Below are 18,634 nucleotides of genomic sequence, written 5' to 3'. Positions count from 1 at the left end.
AGGAGTGGATGGAGCATCACTATTCAACTTTCCTGATAAATCTGGAAGGATAGCAGCCTAAAGTATTAATATATTATGATATTAAACGTTTGCAGGCAGAGCCTGAACTACTGGTGTACAGGAACAAAATACAGTGTGTTTTTAAAGAAAGCCTAGCAGTTAGCAGAGTGTGGCAGCGCACACTTTAATCCCAGCACTGGGAGGCAGAAGCAAAGGCAAACGGATCTCTGTGAGTTCCAGGCTAGCCTGGTCCACATAGTGAGACCCTGTCTCAAAAAGAAAGAAAGAAACAAACCAAAAAAAGCAAAACAATTAAAAAGCAAATTAAATACAGAAGGAGGGAGGCTAGAGAGATGGCTCAGTGGTCAAGAGCACTGACTGCTCTTCCAGAGGTCCTGAGTTCAATTCCCAGTAACCACATGGTGGCTCACAACCATCTGTAATGGGGTCTGATGCCCTCTTCTGATGTATCTGAAGACAACGACAGTGTACTCATACAAATAAAATAAATAAATCATTTTTTTTTAAAAAGAAGGAAAAAAAATTAAATATGAAGACAGCATTAGAATTTAAAGGAACCTTAGAGATTTTCCTGTCTGACTTCCCCCCAGATGAAGAAGTTTAGGTCCAGAGAAGATAAATCCTATGCCCTTGGACGCACAGCTGGGGACTTAGATAAGAGTAAATAAATATTGAATAGCATGAAGCCTATCCTAGTCACTATTTTTGGCATGGCACATCAGCAGGGGACAGAGAAGACACTGTTCCTGGTGCTGCAGAACTTTCTAGTTGGAGCAGCAGGAAAGCAAGCCCCGTGCTCTTAGGTGGAAGGAGCCGGATGCTGTGCTCAAGCTGCCGTTTGCCTTAGGTAGTCCAGAAGGCTCCTAGATGCCCACCAACTACATTTGTTGACTACTGTCCATTGCTGCTGGGTTGATGTTGGGGTTTTTATTTCTGTTTGTGTTCTCTTGGCTGTGCTGTATTCCTTCTGGATTCCTGAAAGTTTTGAGCCTATTTGTATTCAGCTTGTGAGTTTTACCATTTGACTTTAGCTTTGGTACTTAATTGTAACTCTTTGATGTTTGTGATAATTAAAGACCCAATAAGATGTAGATATCCATAAGACCGTGAGAGAAATACTTGAGAATATTTATATAGAAGATAACCTACCTGACCCAACCAAGTGACCATTCTTGGCAGCAGCTGTATGGCAGAGCCAGTATTTACTGTGACATCTCAACACATAGAGCCTCATAGAAGGCACTCTGCAGGTACTTTTAAATGGACTATTGGGTTCACAAGGCTCTCTGTGCTTGTGTCATTTGTAGGAAGGGCTGACCCGGCACTGTCATTTACTGTGTCTGAACCTCAGTGCTTAGTCTGTTTCTGGATCTCAGCTGTTTTTGTCTATTTGAGACTAGGTCTCTCTGTGTAACCCTGACTGTCTGCTCTATAGACCAGGCTAGCGTTTAGCTTGCAGAGATCCTCCTGCCTCTGCCTCCCGAGTGCTGGGATTCAAGGTCCGCACCATCACTGCCCTGCTGGATCTCGGTTTTCTTACTAGTAGTTTCCCAAAGTGTTTGTGAGTATTGATTAAGTCACCTTCTGTCACACTAATGCACGTTTCCCTTTCCTGTCACTGGGGCTGTGATGATGGTATGACTGTGGGGTTGACCCGAGAAGGACATTCAAAAGAAAACTGCCTTTTCACCTTGGGAAAACATTGGTGATGTAGCTGGAAGCCATTGTGCCTCGGGCTAACCTTCCTCCCCTTTCTTCTCTCCACAGCTTGTGTTTAGCTTCAATGATAAGCTCTTTGGATTACTAGTGAAGGACATTGAAGCCATGGATCCCAGCATCCTGAAGGGAGAGCCTGCGTCAGGCAAAAGGCAGAAGGTAAGCCTTTTTCCTAGTCTTTGTTAGGTAATCTTTTTGACGTGACTTGCACAGGCTGATACGTTTCCGACTATTCGCCTGGTGTGGCTTTCTGTCCGGTGTGTTCTCCCTCTGAGCTCCTCACTCTTGCTGTAGCCAGTATTGCTACTGAAATAGGAATTAAAGCATACCTAACCACCGATGTGCTAATCTGTGCTAGCTGAATACCAGCGTCTAGTGTATGTCAGAGATTGACTGAAGACGCAGGCATTACCATGTAGGAGCTGTGGAAGGTAGCTTTGAGAAAAGCAAACATAACTCAGATGACTGCTTGCAATGTTTGCTTTGCACCGAAAGACTTCATTTCCTCCTCAAGTCTAGCCTTGCTTTGAAACACCTGTAGTGCACTAATTATCATCTTTTGTACAGATTGAAGTTGGCCTGGTTGTTGGAAACAGTCAAGTTGCATTTGAAAAAGCAGAAAATTCGTCACTCAATCTTATTGGTAAGATTTACAGTTTTAGAAAATTTCAAATGAAGTGGCAATATCTCTGATATTACACGTGATTTGTGTACAATGGTTTTCAGATGGCAGAGAAGGGAGACCCTTCCCTAAGGCTTATACTGTCGGATGCACTGATACAAGGTCTAAAGCCTTCAGCTGGAGTGCCCAGTCCAGCTGTAACAATGTGAAACACATTTTAATTTCCTTTGCTCATAGCCATACTTAAAACAATTAAAAAGAAACAATGACATCTCTTGGTTTGAAATTCTAAGATAATTTTAGGCTCACAAAGATTTGTATGTGTGGCTCACAGAATCCCAGTAGCTGTTGCCAGCTTCCCCTGGTGTGAACATCATACAGTGCAGTTACCCAGACAAATTCCCATGGATCCTTTGCTGCTGTTCAAACTACTGTCTTAGCCTGGATTGCACCAGGTTTTCCATTATGCCCTTTGTCTCTGCCGGGGTCTCATTCACGGTCATCCCACCCTACACGTAGCTTCTCTGTGCGAGTCTTGTGACCTTCAGCACTGGTCAGCACCCCCAGCTAATTGCTGTGCTAAATGCAGAATTGTCCATCACTGTTCTTTAGTGATCAGGTGACAAGTGTGCGATCTTTCCAACAGATTGGACCTTGTTTACTAGCCGTACTTTGATATATTTAAAATGGTGCAGTTTAATCTCTAAGAATAGCAGCTCATATAAATAATGACTTACTAACTCAAATTTATGTTCATGTCTATCCATCCCAATATAATAGAGAAGTTTTTCATTGGCTACACAGCCTTGTCCAAAGTTACTTAGCTTTGTTTAATTGTAGTTTGAGGGTGGTTATTTTTGTTTGTTTTTTGTTTTTTTTTTTGTTGTTGTTGTTGTTTTGTTTTGTTTTGTTTGTTTCTTAGTCAGTAATTTACCAGTCTCTGTTGCTATTTCTCTCTTATCTTTTTAGCAAAATACTGTTTTATTTTTCATTGTGTGAGTATGTGTATTGTGTACACAGAGGGACTGTGTCAGATCCCCTGGAAGTGGTGGTTATACGCCTCCCAGCGTAAGTGCGGGGAGTCCCGCTAAGGTCCTCCGCAAGAGCAGAATGTGATCTTAACTGCTGAGCCATCTCGCCAGCCCAGACTTGCTTTGAGTTTGTAGACCTCAATTCTCAATGCTCTGTCTAACATGCTAGGACCAAAGGCACATGCCACATGCCTATGGGCAAACACTAAAAAAAACCTCATGTGTATATTATTTATAAATTACCTTATATAGTTAGTTAGTGTGTGTGGTGTGTGTGTGTGTGTGTATCTGAGCATGTGTGGCATGGTACACGTGTGGAGGTCAGAGGACAACTTTCAAATTAGTTACACTGTGTGAGTGGCGGGGATCAAACTCAGGCTGTCAGTCCACAAGAGCCTTAACTCACCGGGCCATACCAGTAACCCCTAATTTTTTTGTTGGTTAAGATGTTTCAAGCATCTTAAATATATCTCTACAATATGATTTTAATGCCCCCAAAATATCATTTTTATGTAGGCCATATCATAATGTCCTATTACTGACACAGGATATTTATGATGTGATTTTCTTATATTTTACTTTTGTACACCTTTTGTTAAAATACCTTCTCCCAAGACAGTTCTATAACTTTTGCACAGTGTATGTGTTTTCAAGTAACTTTCGTGAAGATGTGATTTCAGATGGAAAATGAATTTGTACAGTAATTTGATTCACAGTAAATTTGACCACAAGAGGGCAGTAGAGTATAAGCAAAATATTTTTGATCTCCTTCTGAAGGAAAGCTTTAGTCTACAAAATTCTAACCAGAAAATTATTACCTGAATTTTTATTTATTTATTTATTTTTATTTTTTAGTGTGGTGTTTTCTTCTCTGGCTTTGTGAGGCCCATATTTCCCCCTTTTTTGTTTAGAGCCTACTAGAAGGTATCTTGTTCTTTGTGTCCAGACAGGCGTGGTTCTCTGAAGTTACTTTAGGTGGCAGTGTGACATTTAAATTAAACAATTTGTATCGTGAAAGAATTTGTAAGTCTTAACTTTTTCAGGCGTTAAAGTCTTCATAATGTTTCTTGTCTCCATGTGACAAGCCGTCAGATTCATTCCACTTATCTTCATAGGCCGAGGTCTAGGTAAACGCTTGTATCTCACACACACTTACTAGGAGCTGTGAGCCAGCGCTTGCTGTCAGCGACACTTCTGGAGCTAGCGGAGTTTATATCAGATGCACACATGGTATTTCCTCTCAACAACTAAGTTAATTTGGTTGGATTATAGGTGGTTTGGTTGGATTAATGAAAGGGAGGTCTGTGGACTGATTGCAGGTAGCCTAGTGAGCATCAGTGTAGAAGTTTATTACTGACCATGAATGAAGACCAGACAAGATAGGGAGGCTGGTCTTACCCTCTCACTAGACAATCCTCCAAGAGTGTGCCGTCCACCTTTACGTAGTAGCTGTGTGTGTCAGTTCACTTGAAGTCCAGGGGCATCTGTCCTTTTTATACTTACCCATGGTGGTTTTCTCACAAATTTGATTTTATTTGTTTGACACAGGTAAAGCTAAAACCAAGGAAAATCGCCAGTCGATCATCAATCCCGACTGGAACTTTGAGAAAATGGGGATCGGCGGTCTGGATAAGGAGTTTTCAGACATTTTCCGACGAGCGTTCGCTTCTCGGGTGTTCCCTCCGGAGATCGTGGAACAAATGGGTGAGTTCCTGACCAAGCCTTGAGCGCTTAAAGGAAGCATATGGATGATGAGAAGCTCTTCTCGGTAGTCTTGAAATGCCTTTTCAAATCCACCCAAGTATTTCTAATTTTAACTTCTTAAAAAAACAACCCCCCCCCCAAAAAAAACCCATTAAGTTTCACGAGAAACTTAAAGTATTTATTCTTAAGGGAGAAATAATAGAAACGGTACTTACAGTTGCTCCATCGTATTTGCTTAGGTTCCATTGATTTTCTGTGGGTACTTTAGAAATGGTGCCTCATTCTGAAGACCCACCATGGGTCAGGTTTACCTGACAAACCGTCACTGTCCATCCGGCCGAGGACATTGCACGAATGCTGGGTGCCATGTTGTATTGTGCTGCCTTATGGTCCAGATCTGCACTTCTTCACCTTGCAAATGGATACTTGGCAAGGTTTTTAATTAGATAAGACTGATCCCCAGAGGCAAATGTGGGAGACATATGGGAGTCTCCATACTGCACGTGAAGAAATACTCATTCTCTTCATTTGTCACTTTTCTCTTGACGGTTTATTTAATTTATCTGTGTGAAGTGATTTTCTTTGCCCAGTGGAAATACTGTCAGGACTGTTTTCAAATCCGTACCATTGGTTGGACTGGAGTTTGAGCCGCAGAGTATCTGAAAAAGGAATTTATAATAGCTTCTTGCAGACTGAGTGTGAAAACAGGATCCAAAAAGCTGGAGGAATACAAATGTACTGCCCCCTTCTCCTCCACTCTTTCTCTTTAAATTGCTACCGGGAGATAAGAGTATATTCATCATAGTGGACAAGGGCTGCTTTCCAGGCACTAAGCGCTGGTTGCGTTAGCTGGCTGTGTCGGTCTCTTTTCCGCCGGGTTGCTCACTCTGGTAAATTACAAGCACAGCACACACCTGTTCGCTGGGTAAAGGTCGAGTTTAGAATTGGATTAAGACAAAATGACAGAGACCCTCATCACCTGAGTTTTATACACCTTGAAATGGCAGTGACATACTTCTTATCTGGAAGATACAAAGGCCAAATCCCTTAAAAAAAAAAAAAGGCTCTAATTTGGGAAGGTGGAAGAAATGTGTTTTGAGGTACAGTAAATTCTTAAGGTGTTTTGATCAAGACTGGGAAATATTATTTAAATATATTTTAGGTAAAAATGGAGTCAGTGGGCTGATTCTAAATGTTGAGTGTTGCACGGTGTTCTTGCGGAGGATTTGTGCCGGGTTCTGGGCTGAGGTCCGGGAGAGGGGAAGGATTCTATGACTTTGAGTGTTGTGGGGTCCAGCCAACCTGCATGAGAGCGGCTGCTCCAGGAGATGCTGTGCTGCTGACGCTGTGCCACCTCCCAGCAGAAACTAAAGCAAGCAGGTTTGTTGTTTGCCCGGGATTTGATCTGTCTTTGATGTGTTTTAGAAGAAATGAACTGTGGTAGGTGTTTGTTGAAGCACTCAGGCTTGGTGACCAAGGGCTGTGGATTTGAAGTTGTTTGTGTTGCTATCCAAAGCCTTTTTTTATGGCTTTGTTTTTTTATTACACTTATACCACGTATACTCTTTTAAGATACACACACACAAAAGTTTTATTCTTTTAAAAGTCCCCTGCCATGACTTTCTTCCACCAAGAAGCATGTATTATCATTTAATTTAAATAACAGCCTGCTGTAAAGCTACCTGGGCTCTGGAACTGAATCAAAAACAAAACAACAAATAACAAAAACAACAAAACTCTGCTGTTTTCCTTATTTTAAAGGAAGTGCCTGAGTATCCTCTTTTTTTTTTTTTTTTTTTTTTTTTAAAAAAAGGGGGTTTGATGTCTGAGAAATAATTATCTTTTATGTATTTCGTGAGGTTCCCCTTTTCCTTTAAATTTCAGGGGAATTAATAAAGCATTTCACTGCCCTCCAAGAAGAATTTGGTTATACGTTTATCATTTGATAAAAGTATAAAGCTCTACATAAGAATCAAATAAACACTTGAGCTTTGACAAAAGGCCGAGAAATAATCCAGCCAAACAGAAATAAAATTACATGTGTTCACTTAGGCCTGTTTATGTTCCTTTCTCTGGAAATGAAATTGGCTGATTTTTTTTCACTCTTTGTTCACTAAGTAGATTTAATAATATATCTTGTGGGTTTAATAACTAGACAGTGCAAAATGAGTTAAATCAACCAAGTGAGAAAAAGTATGTCGAAAATAATAATTTCTGTAGATTCTAAGGCATTTGTAACTGTAAACTATTTCGGGAGATGGTCTCTCCCTTGAACTCCGGAGCTATACTTACATGAAATAAGAGTGTTAATTGGATTTGTTTTGCATGTGTACATATATCTTTATATGTATATCAAGGTTTCTAATTTAGAAAGTAAGATGATAATTTTTCTCTTCTTGCCATTGTGTCACTGATGGTCATATCTTTAGGTAACTTTCATCTTTGATTTGGTTGTAAAATTTCATATTTTCTTCTAAAAAGTGAAAATAGAGATTAGACTATTGTGGTGACAAAGGGGTTGAAGCAGAGACAGCTGTGAGGTAGACCTAGAGAACAGGTGAGATCATATTCCAGCAGACAGCCCTCACGGTTCCAGGCCAGTGTCCTTGTCTTCAGGTACTTTCAAGTACAAGTATATACCTTCCTGCTTTTAAAAAAAAAAAAATTTATAGAATTAAAAACTCAGGAAATCCTAGCTGGGCTTGGTGGTGCATGCCTTTAATCACAGCGCTCTGGAGGCAGAGGCAGGCAGATGGATCTCTATGTGTTTGAGGCCAACCTGGTCTACAAAGTGAGTTTTAGGACAACCAGGGCTCTGATACACAGAGAAAGCCTGTCTCAGAAAAACAAAACAAAGCAAACAACAACAACACACACACACAAACTAAGGAAGTCCTTAAAGAGAAAGTAAGTCACATAAAGTTCTAGAGCCTGAGGGGCGGCAGCCATGCGTGGGAGTAGAGAGGACTCAGTTCTGGTGGCCATCAGCTGAGGCTTCTCTTGCTGTCTCATCACTCTAGTCAGTCCACTTCCTCTTTCTTCTCTTTCTCATCTGTAGCAATTAGGCTCGCTCAAACCCAAGCAAGCAGATCTTTCTCAGACATGGTGGAGACTAAAGGTGTATCTGACACCTAGTTAAGATCAAGTAGAGTATGTCACAGCCCCATGGTGACAGCCTGTCACAAAGAAAACAAAACAAAGAACAACAACAACAACACACACGTACGCGCACAGGCACATGCGCGCACACGCACATGCACACACACTCACATGCACACATGTACGCACACATGCACATGCACACATACGCACATGCACACACGCACACGCACACAGGCACATGCACACACGCACACACACACACACACACACTAAGGTCATCCTTAATCAGCAATCCCTTAAATCCTTCCTACCCAGTATAGCAGTGCCACCGTTTGTACCACCATAGCTAGCGGTCTGTAGCTCAGTAGTGTGAACATCAGAAGCTAGCGCTGAAAGGTGAGGTGCGTGAGCTCAGTGGCTAATGGCTGCATTCTCAGATGTCCTGTTCAGACATTTACTGCGCTTACCCCTTGCACGCAGTTTTGTGGGGAACAGTCGGGATGGATAAATGAGTGGTGAATCACCTCACTTCTCATTGTAGCTCTTAAATGTTGGCAAAGGGTGTTTCTACAAAGAAACTTCATTTTCAGCATCCCCGGCAATAGGCTCGTAAATGTTAGAGCCAAAGAACAGATTCTTTTTAAGAGCACCGGAATATCAGCTAACAAGTCACTCGGCGGCCCTGACCAGCATCCTGGGAATAGGTTCACACCTCCCCACGGAGAGGGGCTGTGCCTTGAGAGCCAGGAAAAGGGTGTAGGGACCCAGAGTCACAGAGTCACTGCCCCTTCCTGAGGACTCCTGACCCACTCTTTGAACCCGTTCTCTTTGTCCCCCTTTCCCTATCCCTCCCTGACTAAGTGCATTTTCCTTCATGCTTTAAGATTTCTTTTGAAATTCAAGAGGAAAGCAGCTCTCCTCTGGAGTAAGTGAGACTGCAGCTCCTCTGAAGGAGAGGCTGTAAGGGGCCTTTCAGTCACACCCAGAATCTCTCAAATGCTAAGAACATCACAAATAAGACATAGGGGAAGAAAGGGCTCGAGCTCTGTGAGCGCCATATTGTGGAGAAGGGGAGTTCTCGCCAAGATTAACATAAACACTGACAGTCTGGGAATGCATTTCACACCCCTACTCAGGAGGAGAGGTTGCAATTTAAATGGGGGTTAAGACATCTCTGCGAACTCCCAGGCTCTGTAAACGGAGCCCTGAGGCTAAAGAGCTTATCTGAAATTTGAAAAAAAGGGGAGGGGAAAAAAATGAAGGTTTCTGACATTCATCTTTTTTCCTTGTATTAGTCATAACTTGCTTTTCAGCTATATTTTAGGTTTTGAATGCCAACCTGACATCTGTTCAAGTCTGCCTGTAATTTATTAGCAGGGGAAGAGGGAGCAGCCGCTCACTACGGGGAGATGCAGACTTCTCTTGCAGCCTTTGCACTGGATTTAAGGAATGCAAGACTTACTAATTCTCACTTCAGGTCAGGATCATTAGAAAGGTTTTCATTCATTCTTTTTCTAATTAAAAGAAAATAGTTTATGATCATGCAACATCACCGTCTCTACCACAGGATAGAGGCAAAGGACATGTGCTTGAAACACAACACCCAGAGGTAAGGCAGCCTTTTGCAGGTAGACATTTGGTTCACCCTGGATTTTTGTTCTCCATTGTTTGCCTCCCTCCCCTCCTCACTCCTTTCCGCCCTTCCTTCCCTTTCCTTTATAGCCCAGGCTGGCCTGGAAATGACTCTGTGTAGCCAACTACCTCAGTCTTCTGAGGCTAGCATTAGAGACATGGAGCACAACACCTAAGTCCACTGATTTTTAACTTGTACATTACATTTATACTTGAATAGGAATAATGTAGTTGCATCTATATCACAAAGGCAGACTGCATTCAGATTCATCCAGTGTTTTGAAGTTTATAAACAGACCTTTGAAAAATCAATCTTTTGGCAAAGCAGTCAGCTGGTAGAGCACACGTGGATCAGACTTCCCAGTGACAGTGGGATGGCCAGTAACGGGAATCACAGAGCTGAAGCGTAATCTCTCGGGGGGGGGATGCAGCTCAGTGGGAGAGGGCTAGCTAGACCAGCATGCCACCAAGTCCTAGGTTCAATCCCCAATAGCAACAACCAGCCAGACGAGCCAGCAAGCAAACTTCTAAAAACGTCTAAACGTCAAACCAAATGTGCCCCAGGAAGGAAATGACTAGGTGGGTTGTGGAGCGCGGCACTGTAAAGTGCAGACATGCAATAATAAAAGATGCAAGCTGGGCAGTGGTGGCACACGCCTTTGGGAGGCAGAGGCAGGTGAATGTCTTGAGTTCAAGGCCAGTCTGGTCTACAGAGCGAGTTCTAGGACAGCCAGGGCTACACAGAGAAACCCCGTCTCAAAACAAAACAAATAAATGCAATATAAAAGTTCCTAAGGACACATTGAATGGGAAGAAAATATTCACCTCTAGAGGGGGCGAGGACCAAACAGAGGCCTTGTTTCTTTTCTATTTTCCTGTGTGTATTTTGAGCAAGTACAATTTCTTTTTTTGGTTTTCTGATGCAAGGTTTTTCTGTATTGCCCTGGGAACTCGTTCTGTAGACCAGGCTGGCCTTGAACTCTCAGATCTGTCAGCTTACCTCCTCAGAGCTGGAATTAAAAGCAGGTGCCACCATACCCAGCCCTGCTCTGTGTATTTTATTAGGAGTTTGTGTTTCTACTGTACAGTTTTAAAACAAGCAGATAGACACTAGCACAGCTCTATCTCAGGACGAGATATTGGCACAGGCTATCTCTTAGGATGACCCTTAGAACAGAAAAGCTGCTGAGCACAGGTCTGTCGCTTGTCCTCCACAGAGCACACATGGTTCCAGGCCCAGATTCCCTGGACCCTGGTGGCTGAGTGACAGAGAGCAGACAAGACACCTGTCCTACTCTAGGTCGGGAGGAAGGGTTTCTTGATAGGTAATAACTTCCTGTCCCCAGTAGTCCCCACATAGTGGCGGGTATAAGTCCTGTGTCTTCGCTCCGAATGAGGGGGCAGAGATTTTTGCGGAGGTCTTTAGGTAGTTGGCTAAAGAAGCTCGAGAGAGGAAAGGCTGGGAGAGCAGAGTTTCTGACAATTGCAGAACTGTGCCCAAATTCATCTTCAGTATTCAGACACCTCTTGATGACTCAGCTCCCTGTGGCCCTGCACTGAAACTGTGTCTCTTCTGTCTTGTGCCGCCACTGAGAGCTAGAACCCGCTGCCGCTGAGAGCTAGAACCCGCCGCCGCTGAGAGCTAGAACCCGCTGAAGCTGAGAGCTAGAACCTACTGCCGCTGAGAGCTAGAACCCGCTGCCGCTGAGAGCTAGAACCCGCTGCTGCTGAGAGCTAGAACCCACTGAAGCTGAGAGCTAGAACCCGCTGCCGCTGAGAGCTAGAACCCGCCGCCGCTGAGAGCTAGAACCCGCTGAAGCTGAGAGCTAGAACCTACTGCCGCTGAGAGCTAGAACCCACTGCCGCTGAGAGCTAGAACCCGCTGCCGCTGAGAGCTAGAACCCGCTGCTGCTGAGAGCTAGAACCCACTGCCGCTGAGAGCTAGAACCCGCTGAAGCTGAGAGCTAGAACTCGCTGAAGCCGAGAGCTAGAACCCGCTGAAGCTGAGAGCTAGAACCCACTGCCGCTGAGAGCTAGAACCCGCTTGAAGCTGAGAGCCGGAACCCGCTAAAGCTGAGAGCCAGAACCCGCTGAAGCTGAGAGCTAGAACCCACTGCCACTGAGAGCTAGAACCCGCTGAAGCTGAGAGCTAGAACCCGCTGAAGCTGAGAGCTAGAACCCGCTGAAGCTGAGAGCTAGAACCCGCTGAAGCTGAGAGCTAGAACCCACTGCCGCTGAGAGCTAGAACCCACTGAAGCTGAGAGCTAGAACCCGCTGAAGCAGGAGGCACTCTTATGAATACTTTGCTTGTATTTTGTATATTAAAGTATTTAATCCTCATAACAACCTTATGAGGCGTCTATTGTATTGTTTCCATTTTGTGGAGCAAGAAAACTGAGGCTCAGAGAGAGAACTAAAGGAGTTAATCCAAGACACCCAGTAAGCAGTAGGAGCAGATTTGAGGCCAGCATAGCCTCGGTTCATGCCCTTGACCCCTCTGTTGTGGTGTGCAGAGCATTGGCTGGGACAGTACTAACAGGAATGGGAAAAGAAACATCCGGGAAGCTTGGGAAGGTGAGGCTGGCAGAACTTGGTGATTAGGCCCCGTGGATGTCCGTCCTGGAAGTGACACTCAGGCCGTGTAAGAAGATGTGGGAATAAGGAAGTCACAAGGATCTTGATGTGCGGCAGTGGGAAGAGGCCATGACACATCTTCTCAACACTAAACAGAACAGGAGGCTGAGCTGGAGAAGATCTCCTGACACAACTAAATCTGGCCAGCATCAGTTGCACGGCCTTAGGAGTTAAGCACACATTGGCACTGTCATGTCCTTAACTTGGCTTCTCTTATCCTCCCTGCATCCCTTTTCCATTCCCTTCATGTTCCTTAAGATGGGGGTGGAGCGGCTAGGAGGGCTGGGGGGTGTTCTCAGGAGTCTGTCTTAGAACTCTCTTCTCTTCTTTATGTTTTCCCTAAGATGGATCATGTCCACTTCCAAAGTGTTAATATCTTGGTGCTATTAACTCTTAAATATGTGGATCCTTTCTGTCCCCTTTTAGAACCCAGGTTCTCACAGACCTAACCAACTGGTCATGTTACCACCATGCACGCCGCCACAAATCCTAGAATAAACTCCTTTCCCTGCAGCCTTCCTTCCCCAGCACACCTCCGCCATCGAGGTGTGCTTCCTGGAAGTGTGACAGCTGGAAACTGGGACCTCTTCGGCTCCCCTCCTTTGCCTCTACCATTCCCAGTCAGTCATAGAATGGGCCTTCCCCTCACACTGCTGCTCTTCCTTCAGGACTCTTGCCTGAGTTGCTGTGAGCTGCCCTGCTCCTCTCTAATCCATTCTCCACACTGGAACCAGAGGATTTTTTTTTTTTTTTTTTAATAAAAGGGCAAGTCTGATCCTGTCATCCACTGCTTCAAACTCCTTAGCAGCGCCCTGTAACTCCTTGCACAGTTTACAAGCCCTGAGTGCTCTGGCAGCTGCCAAACTTTCCTGCCTCATGTGGGCCCGCGCCCCTCCCCCACACGCTGGGTTCCAGCCAGGGTGAGCTATTTTCGGTGCGTCTAATTTGCTGTGCTGCCGTCTCTTCCCGCTGTATCTCGGGGCATGTTTTGACCATCGTTTCTTGACATCAGTTCTTGTTCATCCTTCAGGCCTCGTCTTTGATCTGACTTTTTTGCAGACTGCTCTGGCTCTAGCGTGCTTCCTGTGTATCCCGCAAGTTCTTTTATGCACTGCCATGTTGTGTTACGTTGCTTATCACGTAGCTCTACGTTTTCTAGAAATGAATTAAGTGCCAGTAGCTTGATTAATCTAGACTGAGTAGAACACTTACGCTCCTGCTCCCCCTCAGGATGCTTCCAGTCCCCGTGGGAATAACCCCACATCTGTATCTCCCAGAGCACAGGCACACTGAGCCGGGTCCGGGGCGAAGGTCATGTGGTAAGCACACATGCATGCTGAACCCTGTGCTTTGCAAGTCAGAATAAATAGGATGGTATGGCTCCCTATGAAGTCCGAGGAAGCTCTCTTCCATTCCGTTTTCATCTGGGAAAGACTTCTTGGATTCATTCCAGGTGGGTCCAATTCCAGAAATGGGAAGGGGGCAAGTTTTCTGTGGCATCGCTCAGCTGCTAGGGGTTTCTTTGGCGATGGCTTTTCCTGTGTGTGTTGTGGGACAGTGTTAGAAGAACAGAGTTCAAGTGTCACAGCATCCGCTCAGAGGAGAAAATAGGATCTCCATTGTGTCCTCCCCAGTTCCTATCAGAAATAGTCCCTGAAACATCAGTGGGTGTAGTCAGACCCTTTCATGAATATTTATACACACGTGAATATTTGGCTCTATCTGCTCTGTTTTCTCTTTCTTTTAAGTAACTACTGTTCTGTGACTTCTTTTTTATAAATAATGTATTTTGTTCTTTCTTTTCCATGATAAAACATGGATAGCATTTTTTTTTAAAAGAGATAAATCCTATTAGAAAGATATGTGTCTGCATGCCCTTTAGTGGTTAGCCCATAATCCTTGGGTACTACAGAAGGTTGGCTTAGAGTCTTCCTTTATCGCTTATCACTTGTGTGACCCTGGACCTGGAAATGCCCCCAAACTCTCTGAGCCTTGTGTCCTTACCCACAAAAGCATTTCTTGGTAGGCTTATTGTCAGGGTAGCACTAATATGAAAGATTGCTAACCTGGTACCTAGCTCACACTCCATGGACTGTTCTTGCTATAACAACATTGGCAAACATTATAGCTCTCTAAAGGCAAAAATGTATAAGCCAATCCCTTTAATCGGGTGTTGAGGTGTTTCCTTTTCATCTTAAACTTTCCTTGCTATTGAGAAAAGTTAACACCCGGGATTATTTTCTCAGGCTGTTTTGTAATTACCCATTCTGAATAGTGTTTGTTGATGGGTAGTCAAGGGGACACTTGGCAATCCTCTTCTGTTTGTGAACTCAAACCTGGGCTGGTTTGTATTTGCTCTTTGTCACATCCCACCAGAGGACCGATACATGCTCTACCGCTGCTATAAATCTTGTCGGTTCCTTATGTGTGACACACTGAGCTACAGAACAGATGCTGATAGATACAGTAGAGAATACAGTGCTGGAGAAAGAGAAGCAAAAGAATTAGTAGTCACGATAACAAATGTCACCTGGAATTTAGCTGCTAACTCAAAGAGTACCACCTCAACTCAATAAGAATTTCTAAGAGTTTCATACAGTTTGATATTAGAGCAATCTACCTTTGATATGTTTGATATGCTCATACTTTTAAAATGCCTACAAGGAACTCGGTTTTCATTTTGTTTCCTAAAGAATTAACATACGACTTGAGTTTGAACCATGAAACCCATGTGGTAGAAGGAGAGAACTAACTCCAGCAATTTTCCATTACTGCCACATGTGCTTTCAAGTGTGTACACACACACACACACACACACACACACACACACACAGACATACACACGCTAAATAAGTGTTTAAAAGGAGAAAGAACTAGCCGGGCTGTGGTGGCACACACCTTTAATTCTGACTCTTGGGAGGCAGAGGCAGACGGATTTCTGAGTTCGAGGCCAGCCTGGTCTACAGAGTGAGTTCCAGGACAGCCGGGGCTACACCGAGAAACCCTGTCTCAAAAAACCAAAAAAAAAAAAAAAAAAAAAAAAAAGGAGAGAGAACTAACATAGACAGGATGTGATGCTAGGGGCGGGAGCAGAGGATTTAGAGACAGCAGACAGTAAATCCCTCTACACACCATTTTATAAATGTTGTATAATTTGGCCTTGAAAGAAGTGATTAAGTAATGTATCAGTTGCTCAGAGACTTCCTGGTGACCCTTGAGTTCTACAGCACCACCTCTGGCTTTCATTTTCTCTCTAAGCAAATCATAGTGTGGGTCCTATTCCTGCTTTAGTGACTGAACACTGGCGCATGTAAAGGCACATGTAAAGGCACATGTATGTATGCCTTAAGCGTCTACGCTGCTTACATGTATGCTTATTCTAGTTTGTCTTCGATTTCTGTGATTTTTAAAATGCTTTTTTAAAAAAAAAAATCTGTCTAGAGCTCTGCCATGTGAAGGCTCTTAGACCCAGAGCCTTTGACTGTCCATGCATCATTACCAGGACAGACCCATCACGAGGTCGCCACCATCCCTCATGCCATGTGGCCTCTCACTTTTCTCTTCACTACCAAAAGACAGACCTTCCTCTGTGAATCTTATTTATTTAGGTGCCAACCATGGCTATGGCACGCTTAGGGAAGGAGAGGTAGAAGGTCAGGACTATCCCCTGCATCAGAGATTCTCCACAGCTGCTCTTGTTTATCTGGCCGTAGCAGGCTGGCCACAAGTGATAGAAGGTGGCCATGGAAGTAGTGGGTTGTCGAAGCTCTGTGTGCATCATGGGTGGGAGTAGCTTCAGTAGGATACTGTCAGTCTTTAGAGTAAGAGAACCTATTCAGAGTCTCTGGTTCATTCCCAGTTCACAGCCCTTCCCATATCGTTTCTAAAAAGAAAATCGGTGTTTTTTTTTTTTTTGAAAGAAACAAAACAAAACTCATGTTGAAATAGTTCTGCTCTTTGAAAATCATGAAAGATGGGCTGGAGAGATGGCTCAGCGGTTGAGAACACTGACTGCTCTTCCTAAAGGTCCTGAGTTCAAATCCCAGCAACCACATGGTGGCTCACAACCATCCTTAACAAGATCTGACGGCCTCTTCTGGTGCATCGGAAGACAGCTACAGTGTACTTATGTATATTAATAAATAAATCTTTAGGCCAAAGCTGACCGGAGCAAGCAGAGGTCCTGAATTCAAATTCCCAGCAACCACATGATGGCTCACAACCATAGTACAGCTACAGTGTACTCATATACATTAAATAAATAAATAATCTTTAAAAAAAATGAAAGAATTTGAAGAAAAATAGGATTTAGAAGGACAGACAGAAATTGAACAAAAGACACTGGTTAGATTCATCATTTCTGTTATTTTCACCAGACACAGTTTTGCCCCCTTGCTGGTCAACTCTGGCCTTTTGCTCTCAGTTGATGCTGGCAAGCTGTGGGATCTTTTTCAAGAGGGTTGTTACCCATCCAGCATTAACACTCCTCTCCGTGTCTGCAACGAAACCAGAAGAGGATGTGTGTCCTTACACACAGGTTTTAGTGCATCAGGGAGCTTTATCGTTGACTTAGATCTAGAAGTGTTAGGATGGGGACCTCAGAGATCTCTAGTCTAGCATGTCCTTAATTAGCAAGTGTTCCTATGGAGTTGCACCCACAAGTGGTCCACAGAACATCAGTCTGAGAAGTGCTGCCTTCCATTCTTTACACTGGAGCGCACTGGGCTCCCGGGAGATCAAACACCTACCTCATTTAGACTGAAGTCCCAGGCAGGGAGAGTCTACTCTGCCTTGCCCCCAGTCTGATGCCCTTTAGGCTTTGTGACTCAGACCCGTAAATGGTTGATTTATTGTTGGCTTTTTTTAAAATTTCAGATTTCACAACTTGATTGAGAAATTCTTAAGAGTAAGCTTCCTAGTCCTCCCTTCCTAGTCCTCCAGTCTCTGGTTCATTCCCAGAGCCCTGTCTTGCTTCCTAGTCCTTCCTAGTCCTCCAGAGTCTCTGGTTGATTCCCAGAGCCCCGTCTTGCTTCCTAGTCCTTCCTTCCTAGTCCTCCAGTCTCTGGTTCATTCCCAGAGCCCCAGCTTGCCTCTGTCAGTTACTGCAGGTCCCCTGCTGGGCCCAGAAAGTTTGGGGGAGACATAGTCATCATCCCTTGCTTTTTGTGAGTGGTTTAGATCTCAACTCCTGAGAACATTAGGAATGTATGTTCAGCATGGATCACTAGAAAGAAAAGTAAGAGAAGAGTTTTTTAAAAAGTAAAAAAGTAACTATTAGTATTCTTGGGGGGTATCATTCTGTTAGTTTTTGTTAATTTCTCTCTGTGTGTGTATATGTGTGTGTGTGTATTTATACAATTTATTTTTTAATTTTGTAACTGGTTTTCTGCCTACAGAAGTTAATTTTTTAAAAAAATAGATGACACTCCATTTCATAAAATAATACCGTCATTTATTTAATCAGTTCCCTATAATCTTTTGAGTTTTTCATGATTATATACCTTGTATGCCAAGCATCCCTGGAGCTATATATTTCTGCCTAACCATAGTTCTTTCAGATAAATTCCTGGAAGTGGAAATGCTGAATCAGAGAGCGTTAGTAATTATACCCATTTTTGTTATGAATTGCCAAAGTTAGCCGTCCTTTTTATGTATTATTTTCACCATCATCATCATCATCATCATCATCATCGTAGGTTTTTCAGGACAGGGTCTCACTCTGTAACCCAGCCTGGCCTAGAATTCATGGCAAGACTTCTGCTTCAGTTTCTTGACTGCTGAGAATACAGGCTGATGTCACTGTGTTAACTTTAGCTGGCTTCTTTTTTTCAGTCAAAATGTCCTTTAAATGAAAACAGACACTATGGAAGGGCGCTAGAAAAAAAATAACAATATTAAAACGTGTCACGGGAAACTAATGGACAGTGTGGAGACACAGGACGGAGCCTAACGGACAGTGTGGAGACACTGGACGGGAGCCTAGCGGACAGTGTGGACGGGAAACTAATGGACAGTGTGGAGACACTGGACGGAGCCTAACGGACAGTGTGGAGACACTGGACGGGAGCCTAGTGGACAGTGTGGACGGGAAACTAATGGACAGTGTGGAGACACTGGACGGAGCCTAGCGGACAGTGTGGACGGAGCCTAGCGGACAGTGTAGAGACACTGG

General features: G+C 43.8%; 1 protein-coding gene across 1 annotated transcript in view; it reads left to right on the top strand.

The window, feature by feature from the left end:
- Positions 1–18,634, top strand: part of Nsf (N-ethylmaleimide sensitive factor, vesicle fusing ATPase) — a 139,905-nt gene that overhangs the window by 39,530 nt on the left and 81,741 nt on the right. The window contains exons 6-8 of the mRNA XM_031354552.1: positions 1,789–1,896; positions 2,305–2,380; positions 4,939–5,094. Of these exons, the coding sequence (XP_031210412.1) occupies positions 1,789–1,896; positions 2,305–2,380; positions 4,939–5,094 (340 nt within the window). The remainder of the gene's footprint in view (positions 1–1,788; positions 1,897–2,304; positions 2,381–4,938; positions 5,095–18,634) is intronic.

The sequence above is a fragment of the Mastomys coucha genome, unplaced genomic scaffold (assembly GCF_008632895.1).
Source record: "Mastomys coucha isolate ucsf_1 unplaced genomic scaffold, UCSF_Mcou_1 pScaffold5, whole genome shotgun sequence".
Classification (NCBI taxonomy): Eukaryota; Metazoa; Chordata; class Mammalia; order Rodentia; family Muridae; genus Mastomys; species Mastomys coucha.
The sequence above is the reverse complement of the archived record's forward strand: the minus strand, read 5'-3'. Positions and strand labels throughout refer to the sequence as shown.